The 22,397-nt window shown below is 43.5% G+C and overlaps 1 protein-coding gene across 9 annotated transcripts in view; it reads left to right on the top strand.

Moving 5' to 3' along the window:
• Positions 1–22,397, top strand: part of CHD6 (chromodomain helicase DNA binding protein 6) — a 145,810-nt gene that overhangs the window by 90,569 nt on the left and 32,844 nt on the right. For 8 of the 9 annotated variants that reach the window (XM_044447491.1, XM_044447496.1, XM_044447493.1 and 5 more), the window contains 12 exons: positions 1,930–2,016; positions 4,591–4,725; positions 5,630–5,751; positions 6,672–6,915; positions 7,652–7,828; positions 8,527–8,670; positions 9,421–9,676; positions 10,149–10,359; positions 12,613–12,808; positions 13,680–13,844; positions 14,007–14,186; positions 15,858–15,968. In XM_044447491.1, coding sequence (XP_044303426.1) covers positions 1,930–2,016; positions 4,591–4,725; positions 5,630–5,751; positions 6,672–6,915; positions 7,652–7,828; positions 8,527–8,670; positions 9,421–9,676; positions 10,149–10,359; positions 12,613–12,808; positions 13,680–13,844; positions 14,007–14,186; positions 15,858–15,968 — 2,028 coding nt within the window. The remainder of the gene's footprint in view (positions 1–1,929; positions 2,017–4,590; positions 4,726–5,629; positions 5,752–6,671; positions 6,916–7,651; positions 7,829–8,526; positions 8,671–9,420; positions 9,677–10,148; positions 10,360–12,612; positions 12,809–13,679; positions 13,845–14,006; positions 14,187–15,857; positions 15,969–22,397) is intronic. The other variant, XM_044447494.1, reaches the window with a different exon arrangement.

The following is a 22,397-nucleotide window of genomic DNA, read 5'->3' as shown; positions in this document are numbered from 1 at the left end:
GGATGAGCAGCTGCTCCTCTGCCTGATACCCTGAGACACTCTTCCCTAGCTTCCTAGTGAGAAAGCCAATTCTGCCTTAGGTTTCTTTATTTTTAATTTTTTTGTTCCAGAGCACTTGGGGTTTTTAAAGATACACCGCTGTTTCAAGCAATCACACTTCTACATTCTTCCCTGGATTAACACCTGAGGTGGGGAGAGAGAAAGGAAACACAGGCAAGGATAAATAGTTGCTGACAGCTTAGAAATGCAGAGTGTTGCCCCAACATTATTAATAAACTGTCAGTTTATTCCTACCCTGAGAAGGATAAGGGGTGCTAGTGGCCCATTTTGATGAAAATGCAATGTTCTTGCATCTGGGACATGGCAAAGTAGGGATATGCACTGTATACAACAGCATCCTGTGAGTTCTGTGTAAAAGCATCTTACTAACAGATCAGTGGGAGCCAAGGTAGCCAGAAACCTTTTAGGAATATGATTTTGGATGCTGCTCCTTTTCTTTTGGGTAACATGCTGTACCCTGGCTGGCCTGAACAGGGTGCCTCATTTATACGTATGTTTAGGTGTTGTGGAATTAAGATGGGGGAAGGTGATTTTTTTGTAAAATAGTGATAGGGAATTGATGGCCCACTGCAGCCTCCCCCAAACCTAGTACTCGCCAGATGTAAGAAGATCCTCTTCTTAGTAGCCACCCATGTCACTTTATTTAGTGGGGTCTCCTAGAGAGGGCCACTGAAGATGGCATTCCAGTCCAAGCAGGTATATATTTGTGGAGACAATCTTTCAGGTAGGAGTTGTATACAAGCACTTTAAAAAACTATTTTTCTCACTGCCCCTCTACTCTAACTCCAGTATCTCCAACTTTCTTCAGCATGTAGCTGTCTTTCTCTAGGTCAGGGGTTGATTTGAGAAAGAACCTAGCAGAAAAGATGGTTGCAGCAGCAGCAATCCCATTTCAGGTTTCCACAATTCAAACGGTGGTGGGCAGACCTTGTTCAAAACTGGGGAGGACAGCCAGAATGGGAGAAGTTTGCATTATAAGCTCCCTGTGCTCAAATCTGAGTTATGCTATCCTTGCTTGCTATCTGGACCCCAACATAGCTCCAGATCCCCAGAAATACCCTCATACCTTGAAAGTGTATGTGTCTTTGTGCTAAAGATGTGAAGGTCTGAGGGGGAAAAACTGAAAAATGGTATGTCAAGGGGAAATGGTGATCTTTTTCTACTTTTCCATTTTTACCAGTTCAGAGGGGTGTTAGAATTGAGGAAAATCCATTTTGTTGTTAGTTGTTCTACCTTGGAAGCTTTTACATCTTTATCCAAGTCACACAGGCAAAGTTGCTCTTTTGAATTCCCTCCTTCCCAGCATAAACAGTAAAAGAGGCTTGGGCAGAATTCTCCTTTTATGTTCCTCAGCTATATAGTTCCTCTTGCTTTTGGTTTGGCTCAAGCTTCAGTCAGCAGCTGAAGCACATAGAGAAAATTCTGCCAAAGCCTCTGTGACTGAAGCCACTGATTTTCACCAGAAAATACGAGAGAGGTCCTGCCCAAGAGCCTTTTGCCTATAGCTCAGCCTGTATGGAAATAAACCAGTAGGTAGAACCAATGTTGCTCCTCCTTCAGCCCTTGAGATACAGCTTATAGTTAAAATATTTATTTATTTAGACAACTTATATGCCGCCCCATCGCATGAGCCTCGGGACGGGAAAATAGGAAAAGAAAACAAAGTAACTGACCAAAGATTAATGCTTTCTCACTGACTAGTGCAGGAAATTGACACCTGCGTGCCTTAGCCAGTGTGGCTTCCTTGTGCCCTGATCATCAGTGCTATCACTTAATGGCTTCACAAGCTGTTGTTTCGTTTCCTTCTCTTCTAATCCAATTTTAGCCTGTCTTGATGTTTCTTTGTTGTTTTGTTTCCTATTCTGCCAGCCTGATGAAGATTTGTTCAACCCAGACTATGTGGAAGTTGATAGAATCTTGGAGGTGGCTCATACAAAGGACTCCGACACTGGGGAGGTAGGGGTTGTTCTCCACATCTTATAGGCATATAAGATGACCCTTGAAACCAAAAATAGCAAAGCAAAAACTGGGGGTTGATGTATATGCCAAGTGAAAAACTTTCCTTAGTTTGTCTTTGTTCTTCCGCCAATCTTACACCATCTTCTCAGTAACGTCAAACCTTCTAGCTGCAGTACAATTACCTCTTTTGCAATTTGAATAACCTTCAGCTTGAAACAAGACCTGATGTGCCAGGGCATGGCCACTGTGGGGGAGCTTGTCCTGCATTGCATTGTGAGCCTTGTAAGCAGCGGCACGCCCAGTTCTGGATCCAGCACCTGCCCCAACCTCACCAGGATGGGGGGGGGCACTGTTCTGGACCAGTTGCACTGGCGGCTGGGAAGGGAAGCGTTCCCCATGCAGCTGTCTATGGAGAGAGACAGTGCTGCCCATGCAAACCTCTTCCCTCTCCGTGCCTGTCTGCACCGCTGATGTTCTTCCTGGCTGACTCCAGCCAGCCTCCATGCAAACCACTGTCAGCCTCCAACTTTGCTTTTATACTTCATTGTAAACCATCCAGAGAGCTTCGGGCTGACAAATATCTACTGAAGCCAACTGACTTCACTCAGGTATGTGAGAATTAATGCTCAAAAGTAAGGGGTCGTCTTATATTCCTGACATATGACAAACCCCAGAAAAACAGCCCCAAATATCAAACTTGTCTTATACACAAGTTGCCTTATACACCGGTACATATGGTAGCTGTTTGCAATGCACAGTTCTGTCCTTCCATTTCTGTGGCTGACTGTACAGTGGGCAGAGGGAGCACAGTACTGTAAAAGAGGGTTTTTCTCATCATCTGTCTCAGTTTTCAGTAGTGTTACAGTGTTGTAAATCAGTTTCTGCTGATTTAGCAAGCCCACTGCCGGAAATAAATTAAATGCAGTGATTGTCTGTGTCCAGCAATGAGTCCCTGGAGGACACTTTTCTCCTGTTGAAAATGAGAAACTGGGTACCCTACAGTTTGCTCTTGGTGCTTGCACAAACTAAGAATGAATCTTCAAGACCTCCAGGTGGATAAATAAAAATACACTTGAGAGCTTCACATGCTTCTCTCAGTCTTTTAACTGGTGTGTGGCACAAAATGATTTTTGAAAAATGTAGTTTTTAAAAAATGATTACTCTGCCTGGGTGAATAAAATCTGCAGTAGTATCATTGTAGATATTAGCATTCTCTCTCTTTTTTCCTACCCATCAATACATAAATAAAGGATGATTCCACAAAGGTGCTTCTCTTTTGAGCTGATGCACAACTACCATGGAAAATCTGTTGTGCCAGGTAGCCTCGAGCTTGAACTGGTATTGGTAGAATCCAGCTGGCAGTTCAGCACAGTCTGTTGCACAAGCATCCCACTTCATGGAAAGAGTCTTAGTGCAGTAGCAGAGCACAGACAGGCCCAGCTCCAGACCTGAAGAGGGCCTTAGCAAAAGTGTTCCCTCTTCCTGCTGGGTAGTGGTAAAAGAATATACAGGTAGTCCCTGGGTTACAAATGAGTTCTGTTCCAAAGAAAACTGAAATTCATCCTTAAGTCGAATTTGTATGTAAGTTGGATCATGTATAGTCGGCCCTCCACATTAATGGGGGTTAGGGGTGCAGGACCCTTGTGAAAGTGGAAAAACAATGAGTATCTCTAGCCCCATCACCATCACCCAAACTCACCAGTGCCTCCTCTTTGCAGCAAGGAAATGCCAGAGAGATTTCCCTCTCTCTCCTGCCCAGAGAGATGGGCAGGAAAGCATGCTTTGCAGGCCTCCCTGTACCTTTTTGCTTGTGATGCTTTGGAGGCCCTCCATCACTCCCCTTTCACTTTCCCCCTCTCTATGTTGATGATAATTTTCCACAGTAATTAAAAAAAATGTTTGTAAGTATGGGTTGTTTCATAACTCAGGGACTGCTGAAACCTGCTGCTTTTCAGCCTAACAAGCCCTTTTGTTCCACTCTCTTTTACTTGGACAGAGAATGACTGACTCCATTCTTGCAGTTGAACTTTCTATCATGATTCATCTGTGTGTTCTCAATTTATAGAGCATAATCAATGCTTGCAATATTGTAACACTTAAGGCTAAGTATTCTGAGAATGCACATTTGCTTAAGAAGCAGCTTGCAGGATCAGACTAATGCTCATCTTTCCTTCTTTGCAAGATTCTCAACAACCAACAAGTCAGCCAGTAGGCTATGACCTACCTTCTGTTCATGCTTGGGCTAAGTTATGTCTGTGCTTTATACACAGAGTCTCCTCTGCTTCAGAGTAGTGTTATGACAGCTGGCTGTACAGTTGTGTCAGGCATCATTACATCCCAGCATTCAGTTCCCATTAGTGCTGATGCGGCCACCCGCCTCCATTCCCTTTCATTTAGGCATCTGTGTAGCATATTTTTATTTGATTCAGTTTGCCTAAGCCTCTCACCTAGGCTTCCTGTGTTTCTTATTGTGTATACAGAGCAGGGTTCCCTAAGATGTACTGTCACTTGTTCTTTATCACTTTTTCTCTAAGCCAATGCTATATCTTCTTTGTTTTTCCTGAATTGCAGGAGGTGACTCACTTCCTGGTGAAGTGGTGCTCCTTGCCTTATGAGGAGAGCACTTGGGAGCTAGAGGAAGATGTCGACCCTGGGAAGATCAAAGAGTTTGAGTCTCTGCAAATCCCACCTGAGAGTAGGTCCTTGGTAAGAATAAAAGACACTTCCCCCGTGTGACTGGGGAAGGGGCATTTCCTTGTGAATGAAATGATCGCTCTGGAAGATGTTTGTAGGTAGGGCTTAACAAGTGTAATTCAGATTGCTCATCCATCTCTTCAGAGCTGCCTTAGTATTAGGTTCTCTCTGAAATAGGCACTATCTCTCAAGCAGCTGTTCCTACCCATTGGGCTCTCCGGGGGAACCTTAGGGCCACTGTGATTGATTGTTCTTGCACTCTATCAATCCATAGGAATTTGATGTGTGGAGAATCCTAGGAATGTAGGAACCTATCGTATTTTAAGTCAAATGATTGGCCTGTCTAATTCTTTATTGTCTACACTGACTGGTATTGCTTTCAGTTTTTCCATGAGGAAACATTTCCAGCCCTGGAGATGCCAGGGATTGAAATGACTTTTTGCATGCAGAAGATGTTCACTGCCATTGAGCTGCTTGGCCAGGGGTCTCAAACTCGTGGCCCGCAGAGCAATTGCCGGGATGGGTGGGGCACGGGGGAGGGGCCCTGTGGCCTTCAAAGCGCCAGTGGCGCCCGGGCCAGCCACGGGATGAGCGGCCCACCACCACCGTGGTGGTGGAATACTTGATGCGGCCCAGCCTCACCCAGACTCCACTTCCAGCGGCCCCCAGGTAAGTTGAGTTTGAGACCCCTGTGCTTGGCCTTGATTTTCTTTCTCACCCTTTGAAATCTGTGAATACATGGCTATTATTCTATAGCGAATACCATACATACACATAAAATATATCTTGCTATGGAATGTGAAGGGAGCACAGTGAAGATGTAGTTAATAGTTACAATCCATTTTGGAGATAAACTTACCAAAGGAAATGTAGTTTTTGCACCAGTCAGTGTACTCTTTTCTGGTTTTTGTTTCAGGAACGTCCTGCATCTGAGTCTTGGCAAAAGCTGGAGCGGTCTCGGGACTATAAGAACAACAACCAATTGAGGGAGTACCAGCTGGAGGGCATGAACTGGTTGCTTTTTAACTGGTATAATAGGTGAGCTGTATATAGCATAGAGGCACCTTCAGCAGATGCCATCAGTAGTATTCTTGGAGCACTCCAAGAGTTCCATTTACCTTTTGGATGCAATTGACTTATCTTTCTAATGTTGCAAGCCTTATTTCTCCCTCCAACATGCACCAGCCTTGAATTGTGTCCTTGTTAAAGATCTTTACTGTTTCACGGGAGTCTCTGAGCATACACAAAGTAGATTATGAAACCCTATTTATTCTCCTTATGAACTTGTCTGTATCCCAGTCTTGGAGGAGGTGCTCTGTGGAAACAGACATGCCTCTGTTGCACCCAATGTGTTCCCATTTGGGCTTTACACCAGTTTTGCCACTGGGCCACTGGGTCCACCTCTAAGGGGAGGGGTTGGTCTCTATTTGAAGAATCCCTCATCCCAACAGTCCCTTACAACAGCTGTAACTTCCTGCCGTTCCAAGGGTCTCCATGATCTGTGTCCCTTTGGGTAATTTCCACTGACCAGCTTGTGGCTCCCCAGTTTCACAAGCAGTTTCATCCTCTGACTCTGAATCAGTAAAAATAGCACAGTTGGCCTCCTGCAAGTGTGCCTGAGGGTTGCCAGTATGCACATGCATGACAGCTAAATCCTTCTGATTGAGGCACAGCCTATGGATGGTGTGAGGCCAGCAGAGATCTACTTGGAGTCAGGTTGCTGGAGAATGCAGCCCAAAGCAGGTGGTAAACTGCCTGCAACAGAACAAGCATTTTCAAGCTTTTAAACTGGAGAGAAAACTGCACAAAAGCTTGGAAATTACCCAGCAATCAGTGGTTGGAGTAAAAGAGGACTGGGGAAAGGTGGCATGGCCTTGTGAGGAAGAAGGGCCAGTTTTGACCATGTGGTCCGAGGTTCTTCAGTCCTGTTTTAATGACTGCTTGTGGTATTTCTTCAGGAAAAACTGCATTCTGGCTGATGAAATGGGTTTGGGAAAGACCATCCAGTCCATAACATTCCTCTCAGAGATTTACCTGATGGGTCTTCGAGGTCCATTCCTCATCATTGCACCACTCTCTACCATCACAAACTGGGAGCGGGAGTTCCGCACGTGGACAGAGATGAATGCCATTGTGTACCATGGTAGCCAGATAAGCCGCCAAATGATCCATCAGTATGAGATGGTGTATCGGGATGCTCAGGTTTGTGGTGTTCTCTCCAGCCTTGACCACTGTTTTGCTGCTTATTACTTCCATAGGGAATGTGGCCTTCAAGTCTGCTCTTAGTGCTCTAAAGTGGGTTGGTGGTGGTGGTGGAGCATCAATCGGCAAGAAAGCATTTTTGTTGCTTTTGGAAGTCTCAGTTTAGAACTGATGTGAAAGGCCAGACTGTGTGTCTGGATGTTGTAGTCAGCTCAGTGATGCATCATTTTTGAGGACCCTGAAAACAGGGTTCAGGTTGTTTTTTCCCCACTGTCAAATTCAAACAAACTACTTTACTGTGACCCCAGAAGGTGGAAAGAAAAGAGTAAACTCCTACTATCTGGAAATCTTGGGGAGAAACTTAACTTGGTATGGCCTGCTTATCCCTCAGTGAGTCAAGGTTGATTTAGTGGCACAATATTTGCAGTTACAGGTAAGCCCAGTGGATTCTGTATGGATCATGGAATTATGCTAATTTTTGGCAACTGCAGAGTATCTACAGTGAGTAGAAAATTACCGGTAGTGGCCAATTTAGTGTGACTGCAGTGCAGTGCCATGGGCTTGCCTTTAAGTGGAAATCATTGCTCCCCTTTTGCTGATTTTGTGAGTGGTGCATTTAGGCTCTAGGTACCTTGGTAAAGTTCTCAATAAATGGCCATAAAAAGTCTCATCTTTATGATCAGTCCTAGCTTGTGCACTACACAGTAATTCTCGCCTCTTTTTTTGGTATCCTCAGGGAAATCCTCTTCCAGGGCTTTTCAAATTCCATGTAGTCATCACCACCTTTGAGATGATCCTGGCTGACTGCCCAGAGTTGAAGAAGATCCAGTGGCGCTGTGTGGTCATTGATGAGGCTCATCGGCTTAAGAACAGGAACTGCAAATTACTAGAAGGACTGAAGCTCATGTGTTTGGTGAGAGTTTCTTCATTATGTTAGTCTTTTGTGGGAATCTGGCCCTGCACATGCAGGAATACCTGAAAGATGCTAATTTGGGGGGGGGGGTGTACACGCCTCTCTTTGTTGTGGCCTGTATCCAGCAGATTGCTCTGCTGTAGTGTAGCAAAAGCCCAGAGGTTCATGGTGTGCCATACAGGATTGTACTGTGTTTCAAGACACCAAAGAGAAAGTTCTGCTGGCTAGCTAGGTGCTGTGACTGTTGTGTGCACATTTGAGGCAAATACAGCACAGTGCTTCTCCACACTGTTTTTCAAACATACCCATAGTAGAGCTGCAATTTCTTGATGAAACTGTCAGTCAAACCTTGTACCTTCTGAGTGCCATTTACAGCAAGCAGCTTGAAATATTGAAATGTTTCCTGTAGGAAGATGGCTCAGAGCCATTTGGCTTGGCAAAATTATGTTTGCATATCCCTCAGATGGTAATGGTTTGAGCAGAACAGGTGCTGCTTTAAAGATACAAAAATAACCAATGACAAGCAGTCTTCTCCCAGAGGGAAAAGCAGTCTTTTTGACTGGCAGAGTGACCTGTAGTCAGCTGGCTCTGTTTAAGAAGCAAATGTCCTTCAGGGGCATAATGCAAGAAAAGCATCCAGTCTGTCCTGTTGTCTCACCAAGTGTCCTATTCCTGATTTCTCCCTGCATGGTGCATAGGAACACAAAGTGCTACTGACTGGGACACCCTTGCAGAACTCAGTAGAGGAACTTTTCAGCCTGCTCAACTTCTTGGAGCCTCAGCAGTTCCCATCTGAGACAGCCTTCTTGGAGGAATTTGGGGACCTCAAGACAGAGGAGCAGGTAAATAGGAAGAACTGCAGGATTGATTCTTGGCTGAGGCGCTGAACAGGAGGGCTCAGTTCAGTCCTAAAAGGGCACATTGGATGGAGTTTCTGATGGCTTGGAGATGAACACTCTATGGGGTCAAATCCTTGGAGCAGTAGACATTCTGTGAACAAGCAGAGCTGCATGAATCTAAGTAAACATTGGTAAAGCAGAGTTTCCCAAGTTATAGTATACCTCTTCTTCTCTTGGGCATAGTAGATCTCCATTATGGTTGACTTTTGTGCCCTAACATGATTTTCTACATGTATAACATACCTATGGAGACAGTACCCTTTCCAACATGCCTTTGCATTCAACATGTGAATGTATTTTAGCGCTCATCAACACACAGGTGTTCACATGAAATACTTTACATGTGCCCAAGAATAATTCAGTCACACTTAAATCTATGTTGCCTACTTGCCTGTTCACATACTGTTACATTTTCCACTTGCCAGTACTTACAGAAGAAGGAAATGTACAACTTTTTAGGCATATATACACACATACGTATACAGCTTTGCGTATAGCACTTGCATTCACAAGGTTTCCTTCACAGGACTGACATAAGCAAAGAAAATAAACCAGTAAGATTTAGAAGTCTCCAGTCCGGCCAGTCACCTATTCAACCAATATGCTAGGCCATACTGTGTGACTTCCCAGAGTTGCTGTCAGAGCTGACTTGATAAGCATTGTTACACATGTCCTCTCTTCTCATCTCGGCAGGTGAAGAAGCTCCAGTCTCTCCTGAAACCCATGATGCTGCGACGGCTGAAGGATGATGTGGAGAAGAATCTAGCTCCCAAACAGGAGACAATAATTGAGGTAGAGCTGACCAACATCCAGAAGAAATACTATCGGGCCATCCTGGAGAAGAATTTCAGCTTCCTATCCAAGGGTGCTAACCAGCACAACATGCCCAACCTCATCAATACCATGATGGAGCTGCGCAAGTGCTGCAACCATCCCTACCTCATCAATGGTAAGGAGTGGGGCTGGAATATGCACACCTCAGCACACTTGGCCCACTGTTTTTTTGCCTATCATCAGTAGTCGGGGGAACTGTCCTTCAGGACCTTCTTTCTAATAGATGAATGGGGTTTTCCTTGGATGGTGATGCCATTACTACTATGAGTTTTTATTTGTATCTATGTAGACTGGCAGTGCTAAGACACTGCTATCAGTCAGTGCCTACAGTTGCCAGAAGGACCAGTTGCTGATGAGTCAGAGATGGAGTGGGGGTAAACATGGAAAGAAAGTCTGCCTGCATGTACCTATGGGGTGGCTAGGAAGGGTCTCCTGTACCCTTGTTACGTCTCCTTTACAAAGCCTCATTAGGCAGCAAATAAATCCAAAGCTCTCCACTTGAAATGAAGTGTGGTAGGAGTGTTTTTGAGTGTTGCTTACAAATCTGAGCCCCTAGTGAATTTCTGCCTACCATCTTTCTGGGGCAGGGGCAGAGGAGAAGATCCTGGAGGATTTCCGTAAAACGCACAGCCCAGATGCTCCTGACTTCCAGCTCCAGGCGATGATCCAGGCAGCAGGCAAGCTGGTGTTGATTGATAAGCTGCTGCCGAAGCTGATTGCAGGCGGGCACAAGGTGCTGATCTTCTCCCAGATGGTGCGCTGCCTTGATATCCTGGAGGATTATCTCATCCAGAGGCGGTCAGTACAGCCCAGAAGCTTGCACCACAGAGAGCACCTGGATCAATGATACTCTTCCAGAGCATGCCAAGCCAATAGGCTGTGCTGTCATCTTCCCAAAGCACACATATGTATTCCATTTTCTTCTCACCCTCTGCCCAGGTCTCTTCTTCATTCCCATATCTTTTTCTTTCCCCTTGAGTTCTCTTATATGCACACTGTTTCTCACCTTTTCCCTTTGAGGGAGGAAGTGAAGGGCTGCATTGTGAAAGCAAGAGCAAACTCTGAGCTCTTGCATCTCACTTCCCTGCATCCATTCACTCTGGTGCATGTGTGTCTCAGTTTGCTCTGACCCAGTGCCATGGAGGACAGCAGTTCCTAGACCATTTGGTGCATAAAGGGGAAGAACCATAGCTCAGTGGTAGAGCAACTAGAAGGTCCCAGTTCTCTACCTGACCCCCCAAGTTTTAAAGAGATCAGATAGCCAATGATGTGACAGTCCTTTGGCTGAGACATTGTAGAACTTCTGCCAGTCTTAGAAGGAGGTGTTGGACTGTGAACAAACAGTCTTAAACTGGCATAGGGCAGTTTGATATGTTCCTAATTAAGAACAGACCAGTAATTCCCATATCTTTGTAAAACTATTAAAAGCCATGTGATATCTTAAAGAACATGCACATTTATTTTGACAGAAGCTTTTATGGAGTAGAGTCCACTTTGAAGAAATAGGTGCTAGTCCATGAAAGTCTTTGTCAAAATAAATGTCTTTTCCATAAGACTCCACAAATCTTTGTTGTTGTTGCACACACTCTTTGATCAATGCAATTGCTTCCTCCTCGTATGCAGTGTATTGCTTTCTTTGTAGTGCATGTCATTCCTTCTATGTGGACTAGGCACTGCTGCCTCAAAAGCACCACCCAGGCAGAGTTCTAGTCTCTGGGCTGTGTTGTTACAAGTATCATCAGGAATCTTAACCTGAGGCTGTGATTGTAATGTGTGAAGAAGGCTGTTAAAGTAGTATCAGAAGTAGCATAAGATCCAGAGTCACAGCTGGGAAAATCCTGTGCATTAGGGTGTGTGGCTGCCACTTAGTATATTGATTCTCGAACCTAGGAATTTAAAGTATTTTTCAGAGTTACATAACATTTGTGCTCAAAAATGTATAGAATTTCCTGTCCTTTGCAGTGGTAATCTGGCTGCAGGAAAACTTTTTGAATATTCATACCCTCTCAAAGAATGGGAGGGGAGGGGGAGGGGCGAGGGAGATCCTGGCCTTGACTTGCTAATTTGCTCACTGGGGTGACTTTTTGTGCTACAGCACTAGCTGTCCCGAGAGCTCTTGTTCCGAGAGCTCTTGTTAGCATCGTTGCACTTCTAACATTAGCTAGAAATTGGCTATTTTGCAACATCTCTGTGATCCTATTTTTGCATTTTTCAGTACCACCCAAAGTCTTGAAGGCAAATGAGGGCTCTGGGTGAAATTACAAAAGTACTTGTAGAATATCCTTCTCAATCTGGTCCCCTCCAGTTGTGTTGGACCACAGCTTCTGTCATCCTGTATGAAATGATGAGAGTTGCTGTGCAACAAATCTGGAGGGCAGAAGGTTGGGGAAGGATATCCTAGAGAGGAGGAGGAGAAACAGTAGCGGGAGGAGCCTTGTCCTGGGTAGCGGCAACATGTTAGTTATGAGCAACTGCTGCCAGAATAAGTTATATATGGCCTTTTTGTTGTTCCATGGAAAGATGGGTGCTGCAGTTTAGCACATCTAGAGGGCACCAGTTTGGGGAAGACTGCTATAGGATATTAATTTGAGTGACACCAGTTTTGATTATATTTTATAGCACTGCAAAGCGATGGTTGTTTGGGGCATCTCCTATCCCCTGTGCATGTGTCTTAAGTACGATGATGATAAATAGTTTAGTACTTTATTTCATAGTTTCAAAGCATTTCATGCAGAACCCTCAAATGTAGGTTCAGCAGTATTCTCTCCTCATATTACAGATATTGGACAGGAGTTAAGAAATATTGTCATGCCCAAGGCTTCTCAGGAAGCTCATAGCAGGCACAGGATTAGAAAAAGGGATGGTCAATTAATATCCAGTGTTCTGTACTGAACTTCAGTAATGGAGTTCAGTACCATCACAGCTCTGTTCTACCTTGGGCACAATTGGAGACAGAAGACTCTGATACTGTGGTGCTACTGTTCTTGTGTGTGTGTATGTCTGTGTGTGTGTGATACTCCCAAAGTGACATACTTCCTCTTGTTTACACAGATACACCTATGAACGTATTGATGGGAGGGTGCGTGGGAATTTACGCCAGGCTGCCATCGACCGCTTCTGCAAGCCGGATTCAGACCGCTTTGTCTTTTTGCTCTGTACACGGGCTGGGGGGCTGGGTATCAATCTTACTGCTGCTGACACCTGCATCATCTTTGATTCAGATTGGAATCCACAGAATGACCTGCAGGTACAGGCAACAGGCTTGGGATGAGCACAGAAGGTTCAGAGGGTTGGCTAAACTGGAGAGCCAGTGCTTTCTCTGGGTACAGGTTATGTAATGTATGTATATAGAAAAAATGAGAATTCAGAAGCAGGGCTGGTTGAATGTGTGTTATGTTTCAACACTTTCCAAACTTTAAAAAGCATTACTTTGTTTTTTCCTGTGTCTGCATCAGTTTGCAATTTCTTTAGCAAAACATTTCTACAAAAATTCTTATGCATTGGGCACACATTGCTTTGAATTTGTGAAATTTTGTTTGTGCATGGTTTTGCTTCTGTGCACAATTTTGTACACATTTTTAAAAAGCAGGAAGTATAGTGTAAAATGTAGAGATATGTGAAAATTGAGGGGTAATTGCATTCCCATTCACATAGATTAGCCCATGTACTGTAAATTAGGCTGATTTGTACTTAAAGGCAAACCAGATTAATTTTTCCTCTAACTCTACTTGGAAGGCAATGTTGCTTGAAGGGGCATGAACCACAAATACTAATCTCTTCCCCATTCATAATTAGGGCATCTATTATGGCTGTATATGCATTTTTAGGTTTCAGCTATACATGTGTTTCTGCTTTTCAGTGAGCATTGTTTTAATAAATATAATTAAAAAATAAAACTAAGTCCTAAAATACTTAATTCTGGAAATACTTTGATATTTGAGTGTATGCTTTTGTCCAGGTATCTTGTATTGTAAATTTTGCATTGGCTTCATCCAGATGTATTGAATTTATACACTTATGGTTTTGGTAGTGTCATAGGTGAGGAAGGGGAAGAACTCTCCTTATTGGACCCCCTCTTCTGCCACCTCTCTCCTGAGTGATGTCTTTTTTCTCTGTAGGCACAGGCTCGCTGTCATCGGATAGGGCAAAGCAAGGCAGTGAAGGTCTATCGTCTTATCACCAGGAATTCCTATGAACGGGAGATGTTTGACAAGGCAAGCTTGAAGCTAGGATTAGACAAAGCAGTGCTGCAGGACATCAACCGGAAGGGGAGCAACAACGGGGTAAGGGGTCCTTGAAAAGCCAGGGCCATGGGGCCTGTGCTGATCTTCATTCCTTTTCTCTCCAAAGAGATATTCAGTGGCAACCTAGGTTTTAAAAGTTGCCTGAGTTCCTGTCCTTTGTGTATGTTAGCCAAGCTCAGGGTCGGTCTGTCTCTCTGGAAGGTACAGCAGCTCTCCAAGATGGAGGTTGAAGACTTGCTGCGAAAAGGAGCTTATGGGGCTCTGATGGATGAGGAAGATGAAGGCTCTAAGTTCTGTGAGGAAGATATTGACCAAATCCTGCAACGCAGAACCCAGACCATCACTATCCAGACTGAAGGAAAAGGGTCCACATTTTCCAAGGTTTGTATGTGCTGTCTTAGGGATGGGGACAAGCTGGCTAAGCATTCAGTGTGAGAAATGCTTCTTTTCTCTTCAGTAGGGTAATGGCAAAGAGCTGAATTGGAATGGCAAGAGTCTCAAGCTGTTGCCCAGCCCTGCTGTTTTTGAAAAGCCTTCTCTGCTTCTGACCTGCAGAAAGTTTTTATAAAAGTTGGACTTTTCTTGCCTTCAAGCCCCACTGTATCCGCAGTTAGGATCTTTCAGACAACCAGTATTCCACCTTCTTCCTGTCACACTGTTGATGACTAGCTGTTTGAGAAGTACAGTGGAGTTGTGAAGACAGGCTTCTGAATAGAAATTGTAGTTGAGCAGGGGCTACCTGCAGCAAAGAAGGGAGGAGAATATTCTGACAGGGATAAATGGTTAGATAAGGTAACTGGACTTGTTTCTGTCTTGCAGCTGTCTTCTGACTCTGCTCCAGCCATGTTCCCTCTCTTCTATATACTAATGAGATTTTTGTACAGAGATTGCCCTCTTCAAAGAAACCTTGATAAAACACAGCCTTTCCCAATGTGCTGTTCTCCAGATGTTTTGGCATTCAATTCATGTTAGCCTGGACAGCATGGCCAATGATCAGAAATACTGGGAACTGCACTTCAAAACATTGGGAAAGGACCAGGTTGTAGGAAGGTTGGTTTATCATGGTGTGCAAACTAGAAACATGTGGATTTTGTTCATTCCTTCAGTGTCTTTAGTTCCATCATCTACTCCTTGATGGAACTGGATTTTTTAGAGATGTTCAAGAATTTCATTCCTTTTTTGTAAGTATGCACATGAGCTAATATGCAGAATGTAAACAAGGAAAAGAAAGTTTACATTCCCCTTATCTGTGTCTGCATTGGTTCCCTGAATAGACCAAGGGATGACTTATGGGCGTCCAACATTTTATGGGTGAGCAACACGCCATTTCTTCTTCCTGAGAACAAAAGACAATGCTTCTTGCCACACATTTTATAAAGTTCCTCTCTCCCCTGTTTCAGAGGCTGCCAGTAGTCACAGGCTAAACCTCCGCTTCCCAGGAGACAGGAGAGGGATGAACCTGCTTCAGTAAAGCAAATGATTTTCATTCTCACAGCAAAAGCAACCTTAATCTAAGGAGTGTACTTCAAGAAAGCAGCTTCAAGGCAATTTCGCTAGTGTTCTTCTTGAGTAGTGGACATTTGTAAGGTGTAGGCCGGATTCCAGAAATTTATCCTGGCTTTGGAAAACTGGGAATGTTCATTATACAACTTTTCATTACCTCCTTGCTATTCTTATGTTACAGCCTATCCAATACAGTTGCCCATCCCTGTTTCAGAGTAAGAAATAAAGGCAAAAATAGCAGCTAGCTAGCTCTTCAATGTAGCTTGGCCCTCTGTGCACTTTCATCTAGCTGCTGGGCATGCCCTAATTCAGGGGTGGGGTTATTTGGGGATTTTAGCTTCCACCAGCCCAACCAGCATGTCATATGGGCGTTGGAGTCCAACAACATCTGGAGGGTCACTAGTTCCCCACCCCAGCTCTCAGGTTAAAGCACCATATTCTCCATGCCCTCTGCTGTTATGAGTTTTGTCAGAGTAAACATGCTGTTGTGGCTCTGCAGAAGGGGCTTCTATGGGTGTCATGGTTCATTAACTTTGATTTCACTCCTAGGCCAGCTTTATTGCTTCTGGAAACAGAACAGATATCTCATTAGATGATCCCAACTTCTGGCAGAAATGGGCAAAAATAGCAGAGCTGGATACAGATGCAAAGAATGAAAAGGTAATTACAATGTTACTGTTCTGGAAACACAAATATAGTGTATGCATACTCAGACAGCTGTTTGCAGAGAGCTCTGCTAACTTCTGAGTTAGGATTAAAAGTTATATTGAAACTTTGGATCACTGTTGGTACATTTGGCAAAGTAATATAAGAACCTCTTTTACAACTCTTGATCTTGCCATTCTTGTCCTGAATCTGCTATCATAGAGGCCATCCTGACACTACAGGTTCTTGCTTAAGTCTGTAGGCTATGGATTGGCCGGTATGAACAATATGATTGATCCCATCAAGTGGGGCTCAGCAGCGCAATCCAATCCTGGGCTCAGGATACCAGCGTCTAATAATATTATTGAGCAGGTAGCTTTGAATAGGAAATTTGTAGTAGTTTTAAGTTTATGTCTGTGTTGTATGAGGGGGGAGCACTGGAAGTTAAGGCCTGTCCTTTTTGTGGCCTGTATCTGGTTTCATTCTGGCTTCTGGAAGGTATTCGTTTTTCTTGTGTCTTGCTATTAAATGGCTATTCCAGTGGTTTTCTTTCTAAGGAGTTGATCAGGTCAGTGCTGCCTTAGCTTCAGCAGTGCTTGGAATATCAATTACTCTTAATTGTTCACTAAGGCAAGCTTCACAGTTTCTTCGCATCCTAGCCTATTTTCGTAATGTTGCAAATTCAACTTTCCTAAGTCTTTCTTTTAGGTTAAGAACTCTATTTTTAGTGCATATCCATTTGTATGTGCTTCCCCCACTGCCTGTCTTGTGTGTGTGTGTGTGTGTGTGTGTGTGTGTGTGTGAGAGAGAGAGAGAGAGAGAGAGAGAGCGAGCGCGCGCGCGCGCGCGCGAGAGCGAGCACGTGCGCGTGCACACGAGCTGTATCCATTGGTTTAGCTTTGGGATGGTTGTCCATGTTTAATACACTAATATATTTATTTGGAAGTAAGTTTCATTGATTTTAAATGCAAGAAATCTTATTTAGGGTTGCAGTCTTTACTGACAATACAATATAGAAGATGTTGATGAAGTACAGGTGCATTCTCACACATAGACTGACCCTCCCTCCCTCCCTCCCTCTCTCTCTCTCTCTCTCTCTCTCTCTCTCTCTCATAAAAGCTGTCCAGTGAGGATGGAATAGTATAATTTAAAAATCAGTGCAAAAATTAGAATTTTTAAAGCAAGTAAATATAATCATCTTAAGATACATAGCAAAACAGAGCACAATGATTGAAGTTGGTTAAATTTCTGAACAAAGCTGGCACAATTTTTAATGGCTGATCATGTGATACTTTTTTCAATTTAAGCCAGTGTCTAAACTGAGCATTAGATGCAGTTTGTACTCAGCTTCCATACTTAGTAATTTAGATATTCAGTACTGTGAAATCAAATCAACTGACATTGTAGGAATGTAAAATTGAAGTGTATAATTAAGTCTTTTCTTGAAAAACTGAGCTACTATCTTTTTTTCCCCCTTTCTGATTTCTTTAGCATTGCTGTTATTAAAGTGGAAAACCTGCACAGGCCAAGGCAAACAGCATGCACCACAGGGGAACCTTGTTATTGCAGCAAGATTATATTTCTCTTAAATTTGGTAACATTTCTAGCAGATATTCACCACTTGGGGTGAAGATACTGCTGCATTCAGATTTTATAAGAACTGTTTTTATGAATTAAGTATTCATAAATTAATCCATAATTAATCCATGGATTCTTAACATTCTGGCAGTGAATGTTTATCCTTTGTGTCTTTAAACCCAAACCAACAGCTGTGTTTTTTTCCATAGGGACAGGGGATGAAAGGAAACAATCCCTTTGTACTGTGCTAGGGAGAAATGCAGTCAGTGATCCAGCCTTTGGATTTTGGCAGTCCTGTAGCCTTTCATTGTCCTTCTCCAGTGCTGGCATGAGTTGTCTCAAATAAATTTATCCTCACCCGTGCAATCTGTACTCTGCCAGAGGCAAGATGGTTGTGTCTCTAGGAGGATGCAGTCTTTCCTCCTCTTTATTGCTTGCTTTTCAGGCATTTGCTGTCATTAAAGGCAGAGGAGCAGTCTTCCCTCCCTCCCTCCCTGTTTTCAAGGCTAAATTTTAGCCTTGAGATTTTTTTTCCTGTCAGTAGTGGCCATCTGAAGCATCAGTCTGCTCCAATCACTACATCCAGGCTTTCTAGCTAGGAACGTGGAAGACAAAGAATGTAGATACTGCATATTTTGGTAGGGAGGGAGAGAGAACTGTTTCTGCACCCGGAAGAAAAAGAAAACATATGTGGTCTTCTTCTCTAGGGCCCAGACATTGTGCCCACTTGTTCAGTCAAACAGCTGGTTCTCTCTGCTCTGGCTTCCTGTGGCAGAAGCCGTCATCTGTGATGTTTGCTTCGGTGTATACCCAGGGGTCCTGCTTTCTAAAATTGCAGCTTGGGCAGCAACAGCCACCATGGCAGAAGGGGGCTTAGACAGCAGTAAAGGGAAAATTGCTAAGCAACAGACCACAAAGAGTTTTTCTTCTTTTTTGCTGCCATAATAGTGAGGTTCACATATACAGCTATGAACGTGGGTGGAGAGCATTGGGAAATGGTATGATAAATAAGCAAGAAGGTGGGGGTAGTAGCACAAGCTCCATCTTATGTCTGGCCAGCTCTGCATGCAAATAGATTTACCAACTCATGCTCAATCTTTTACTAAGAAATAAATAAATTGGCATTTACTTTTTGAAAACCTATAAATGTACCATTTCGGAATCTGATTTCTAGTTGCTGGATTCTCAGGAGCAGTTTTTGCCTTTTTCTAATTAAAATTCACCTTTCTAAAATAACAGCTTTGACAACAGCTACAGTACAGATCCCAAAGTTAAGTCAAGTCTGAATGCCAGTAAGACAAAATGCCTCAGTTCAGAAGCATAACATGTTTGTATAGTACACAATTCAGAAATCACAGTGTTGTAACAATATAAAAATAATGTGTATTTTTATGTAAGATCAAAGTGTGAAAATAATGTATATTTCAAGGTGGAAGTGGGGGAGGAGGTGTTGAGCCTAAGGCATATGGAATCACCTACACGAAAAAGGTGTTAACTTTAAAACCAACATTATTATTATTAGTAGTAGTAGTAGTGTTGTTGTTGTTAGTCACAAAGTCGTGTCCGACCCATCGTGACCCCATGGACAACACTCCTCCAGGCCTTCCTGTCCTACACCATCTCTTGGAGTCCACCTAAGCTCACACCAACTGCCTCAGTGACTCCATCTAGCCACCTCATCCTCTGCTGTCCCCTTCCTCTTTTGCCATCTATTGTTCCCAGCATTAGGCTCTTCTTTAGGGAGTCCTTCCTTCTCATTAGGTGGCCAAAGTATTTGAGTTTCATCTTCAGTATCTGGTCTTCTAAAGAGCAGTCAGGGTTGATCTCCTCTAGAACTGACCGGTTTGATCGCCTTGCAGTTCAGGGGACTCGCAGGAATCTCCTCCAGCACCACAATGCAAAGGCCTTAATCCTTTTGCGTTCAGCCTTGCTTATGGTCCAGCTTTCACAGCCATACATTGCAACTGGGAAAACCATAGCCTTGACTATACACACTTTTGTTGGCAGGGTGATGTCTCTGGTTTTTAGTATGCTGTCTAGATTTGCCATAGCTTTCCTCCCCAGGAGCAAGCGTCTTTTAATTTCTTGGCTGCAGTCCCCATCTGCGGTGATCTTGGAGCCCAGAAAATAAAACCTGTCACTACCTCCATTTCTTTCCCATCTATTTGCCAGGAAATGAGAGGACCGGATGCCATGATCTTAGTTTTCTTAATGTTGAGTTTCAAGCCAACTTTTGCACTCTCCTCCTTCACCCGCATCAAGGGGCCCTTTAGTTCCTCTTCACTTTCTGCCATGAGAGTGGTATCATCTGCGTATCTGAAGTTGTTGATATTTCTCCCAGCAATCTTAATTCCAACTGGTGATTCATCTAACTCCTCCGTTCTCATGATGTGCTCTGCATATAAGTTAAATAGGCAGGGCAACAGTGTACAGCCTTGCCAAACTCCTTTCTCAATTTTGAACCAGTCAGTGGTTCCGTGCCCAGTTCTCACTGATGCTTCTTGACCCGCATATAGATTTCTCAAGAGACAAATAAGATGGTCTGGTACTCCCATCTCTTTAAGAACTTGCCACAATTTGTTGTGATCCACACAATCAAAGGCTTTAGCATAGTCAATGAAGCAGAAGTAGATGTTTTTCTGGAACTCCCTAGCTTTCTCCATGATCCAGCATATGTTGGCAATCTTGATCTCTAGTTCCTCTCCCTCTTTGAAATCCTGCTTGTACTTCTGGTAGTTCTCGGTCCATATACTGCTGGAGCCTAACTTGTAGGATTTTGAGCATCACTTTGCTAGCATGTGAAATGAGTGCAATAGTGCGGTAGTTTGAACATTCTTTGGCATTGCCCTTCTTTAGGATCGGAATGTAAACTGACCTTTTCCAATCCTGCAGCCACTGTTGAGTTTTCCAAATTTGCTGGCATATTGAGTGTAGTACTTTAACTGCATTGTCTTTTAGGATTTCAATAGCTCAGCTGGAATACTGTTGCCTCCACTAGCTTTGTTGTTGCTCAGACTTCCTAAGGCCCATTTGACTTCACATTCCAGGATGTCTGGCTCGAGGTCAGTGACCACACCATCGTGGTTATCAGGGACGTTAAGCTCTTTCTTGTATAGTTCTTCTGTGTAATCTTGCCACCTCTTCTTAATCTCTTCTGCTTCTGTTAGGTCCTTGCCATTTTGGTCCTTTATCATGCCCATCTTTGCATGAAATGTTCCCTTCATATCTCCAATTTTCTTGAAGAGATCTCTGGTCCTCCCTATTCTGTTGTTTTCTTCTATTTCTTTGCACTGTTCATTTAAGAAGGCATTCTTATCTCTTCTAGCTATTCTCTGGAATTCTGCATTCAATTGTTTGTATCTTTCTCTTTCTCCTTTGCCTTTCTCTTCCCTTCTTTCCTCAGCTATTTGTAAAGCTTCCTCAGACAACCATTTTGCTTTCTTGCATTTCTTTTTCTTTGGGATGGTTTTAGTTGGTACCTCTTGTACAATGTTGCAAACCTCCATCCATAGTTCTTCAGGCACTCTGTCTATCAGATCTAATTCCTTAAATCTATTTGTCACCTCTACTGTATATTCAGCAGGGACATGATTTAGGTCATACCTGAGTGGCCTAGTGCTTTTCCCTACTTTCTTCAACTGAAGCCTAAATTTTGCAACCAGAAGCTCATGATCTGAGCCACAGTCAGCTCCTGGTCTACTTTTTACTGACTATATGGAGCTTCTCCATCTTTGGCAGCAGAGCACATAATCAATCTGATTGCTGTGTTGACTGGTGATGTCCATGTGTAGAGTCGTCTACACATGGGTTGTTGGGAAAGAGTGTTTGCTATGACCATCGTATTCTCTTGACAAAATTCTACCAGCCTGTGCCCTGCTTCATTTTGTACTCCAAGGCCAAACTTGCCTGTTATTCTTGTTATCTTTTGGCTTCCTACTTTAGCATTCCAATCCCCCATGATGATAAGGACATCATTTTTGGGCGTTGATTCTAGAAGGTGTTGTAGGCCTTCATAGAACCAGTCAACTTCAGCCTCTTCAGCACCAGTGTTTGGGGCATAGACTTGGACTATTGTGATGTTGAATGGTTTTCCTTGGATTCGAACTGAGATCATTCTGTCATATTGGAGATTGTATCCCAGTACTGCTTTCCCTACTCTTTTATTGACTATGAAGGCTACTCCATTTCTTCTGAGGGACTCTTGCCCGCAGTAGAATACCTGATGGTCATCTGAATTAAATTCACCCATTCCTGTCCATTTTAGTTCACTGATTCCTAAGATGTCGATGTTCAGTCTTGTCATCTCTTGTTTGACCACATCCGCCTTGCCTTGATTCATGGATCTTTCCAGGTTCCTATGGAGTTTAGATCTTTGCAGCATTGGACTTTCCGTTCACTACCAGATACATCAGCAACTGAGTGTCCTTTCAGCTTTGACCCAGTCACTTCGTTCTTTCTGGCGCTACTAGTACTAGCCCTCTGCTCTTCCCCAGTAGCATATTGGACACCTTCTGAGCTGAGGGGCTCATCTTCCGGCGTCCTATCTTTTTGCCTTTTGGTACTGTCCATGGGGTTTTCATGGCAAAGATACTGGAGTGGGTTGCCATTCCTTCTCCAGTGGATCACGTTTTGTCAGAGCGCTCTGCTATGACCTGTCCGTCTTGGGTGACCCTGCACGGCATAGCTCATAGCTTCATTGAGCTACACAAGCCCCTTCGCCACGACAAGGCAGTGATCCATGAAGGAGATTATTATTATTATTATTATTATTATTAGTAGTAGTAGTAGTAGTAGTAGTAGTATATTTCATTTCTACACCACTCCACAGACAAAGCTCTCAAAATTCTATGTGAGTACTAAATAAAA

Source organism: Varanus komodoensis, unplaced genomic scaffold (genome assembly GCF_004798865.1).
Source record: "Varanus komodoensis strain SLA01 unplaced genomic scaffold, ASM479886v1 scaffold52, whole genome shotgun sequence".
In the NCBI taxonomy this organism is placed as follows: Eukaryota; Metazoa; Chordata; class Lepidosauria; order Squamata; family Varanidae; genus Varanus; species Varanus komodoensis.
The sequence above is the reverse complement of the archived record's forward strand: the minus strand, read 5'-3'. Positions and strand labels throughout refer to the sequence as shown.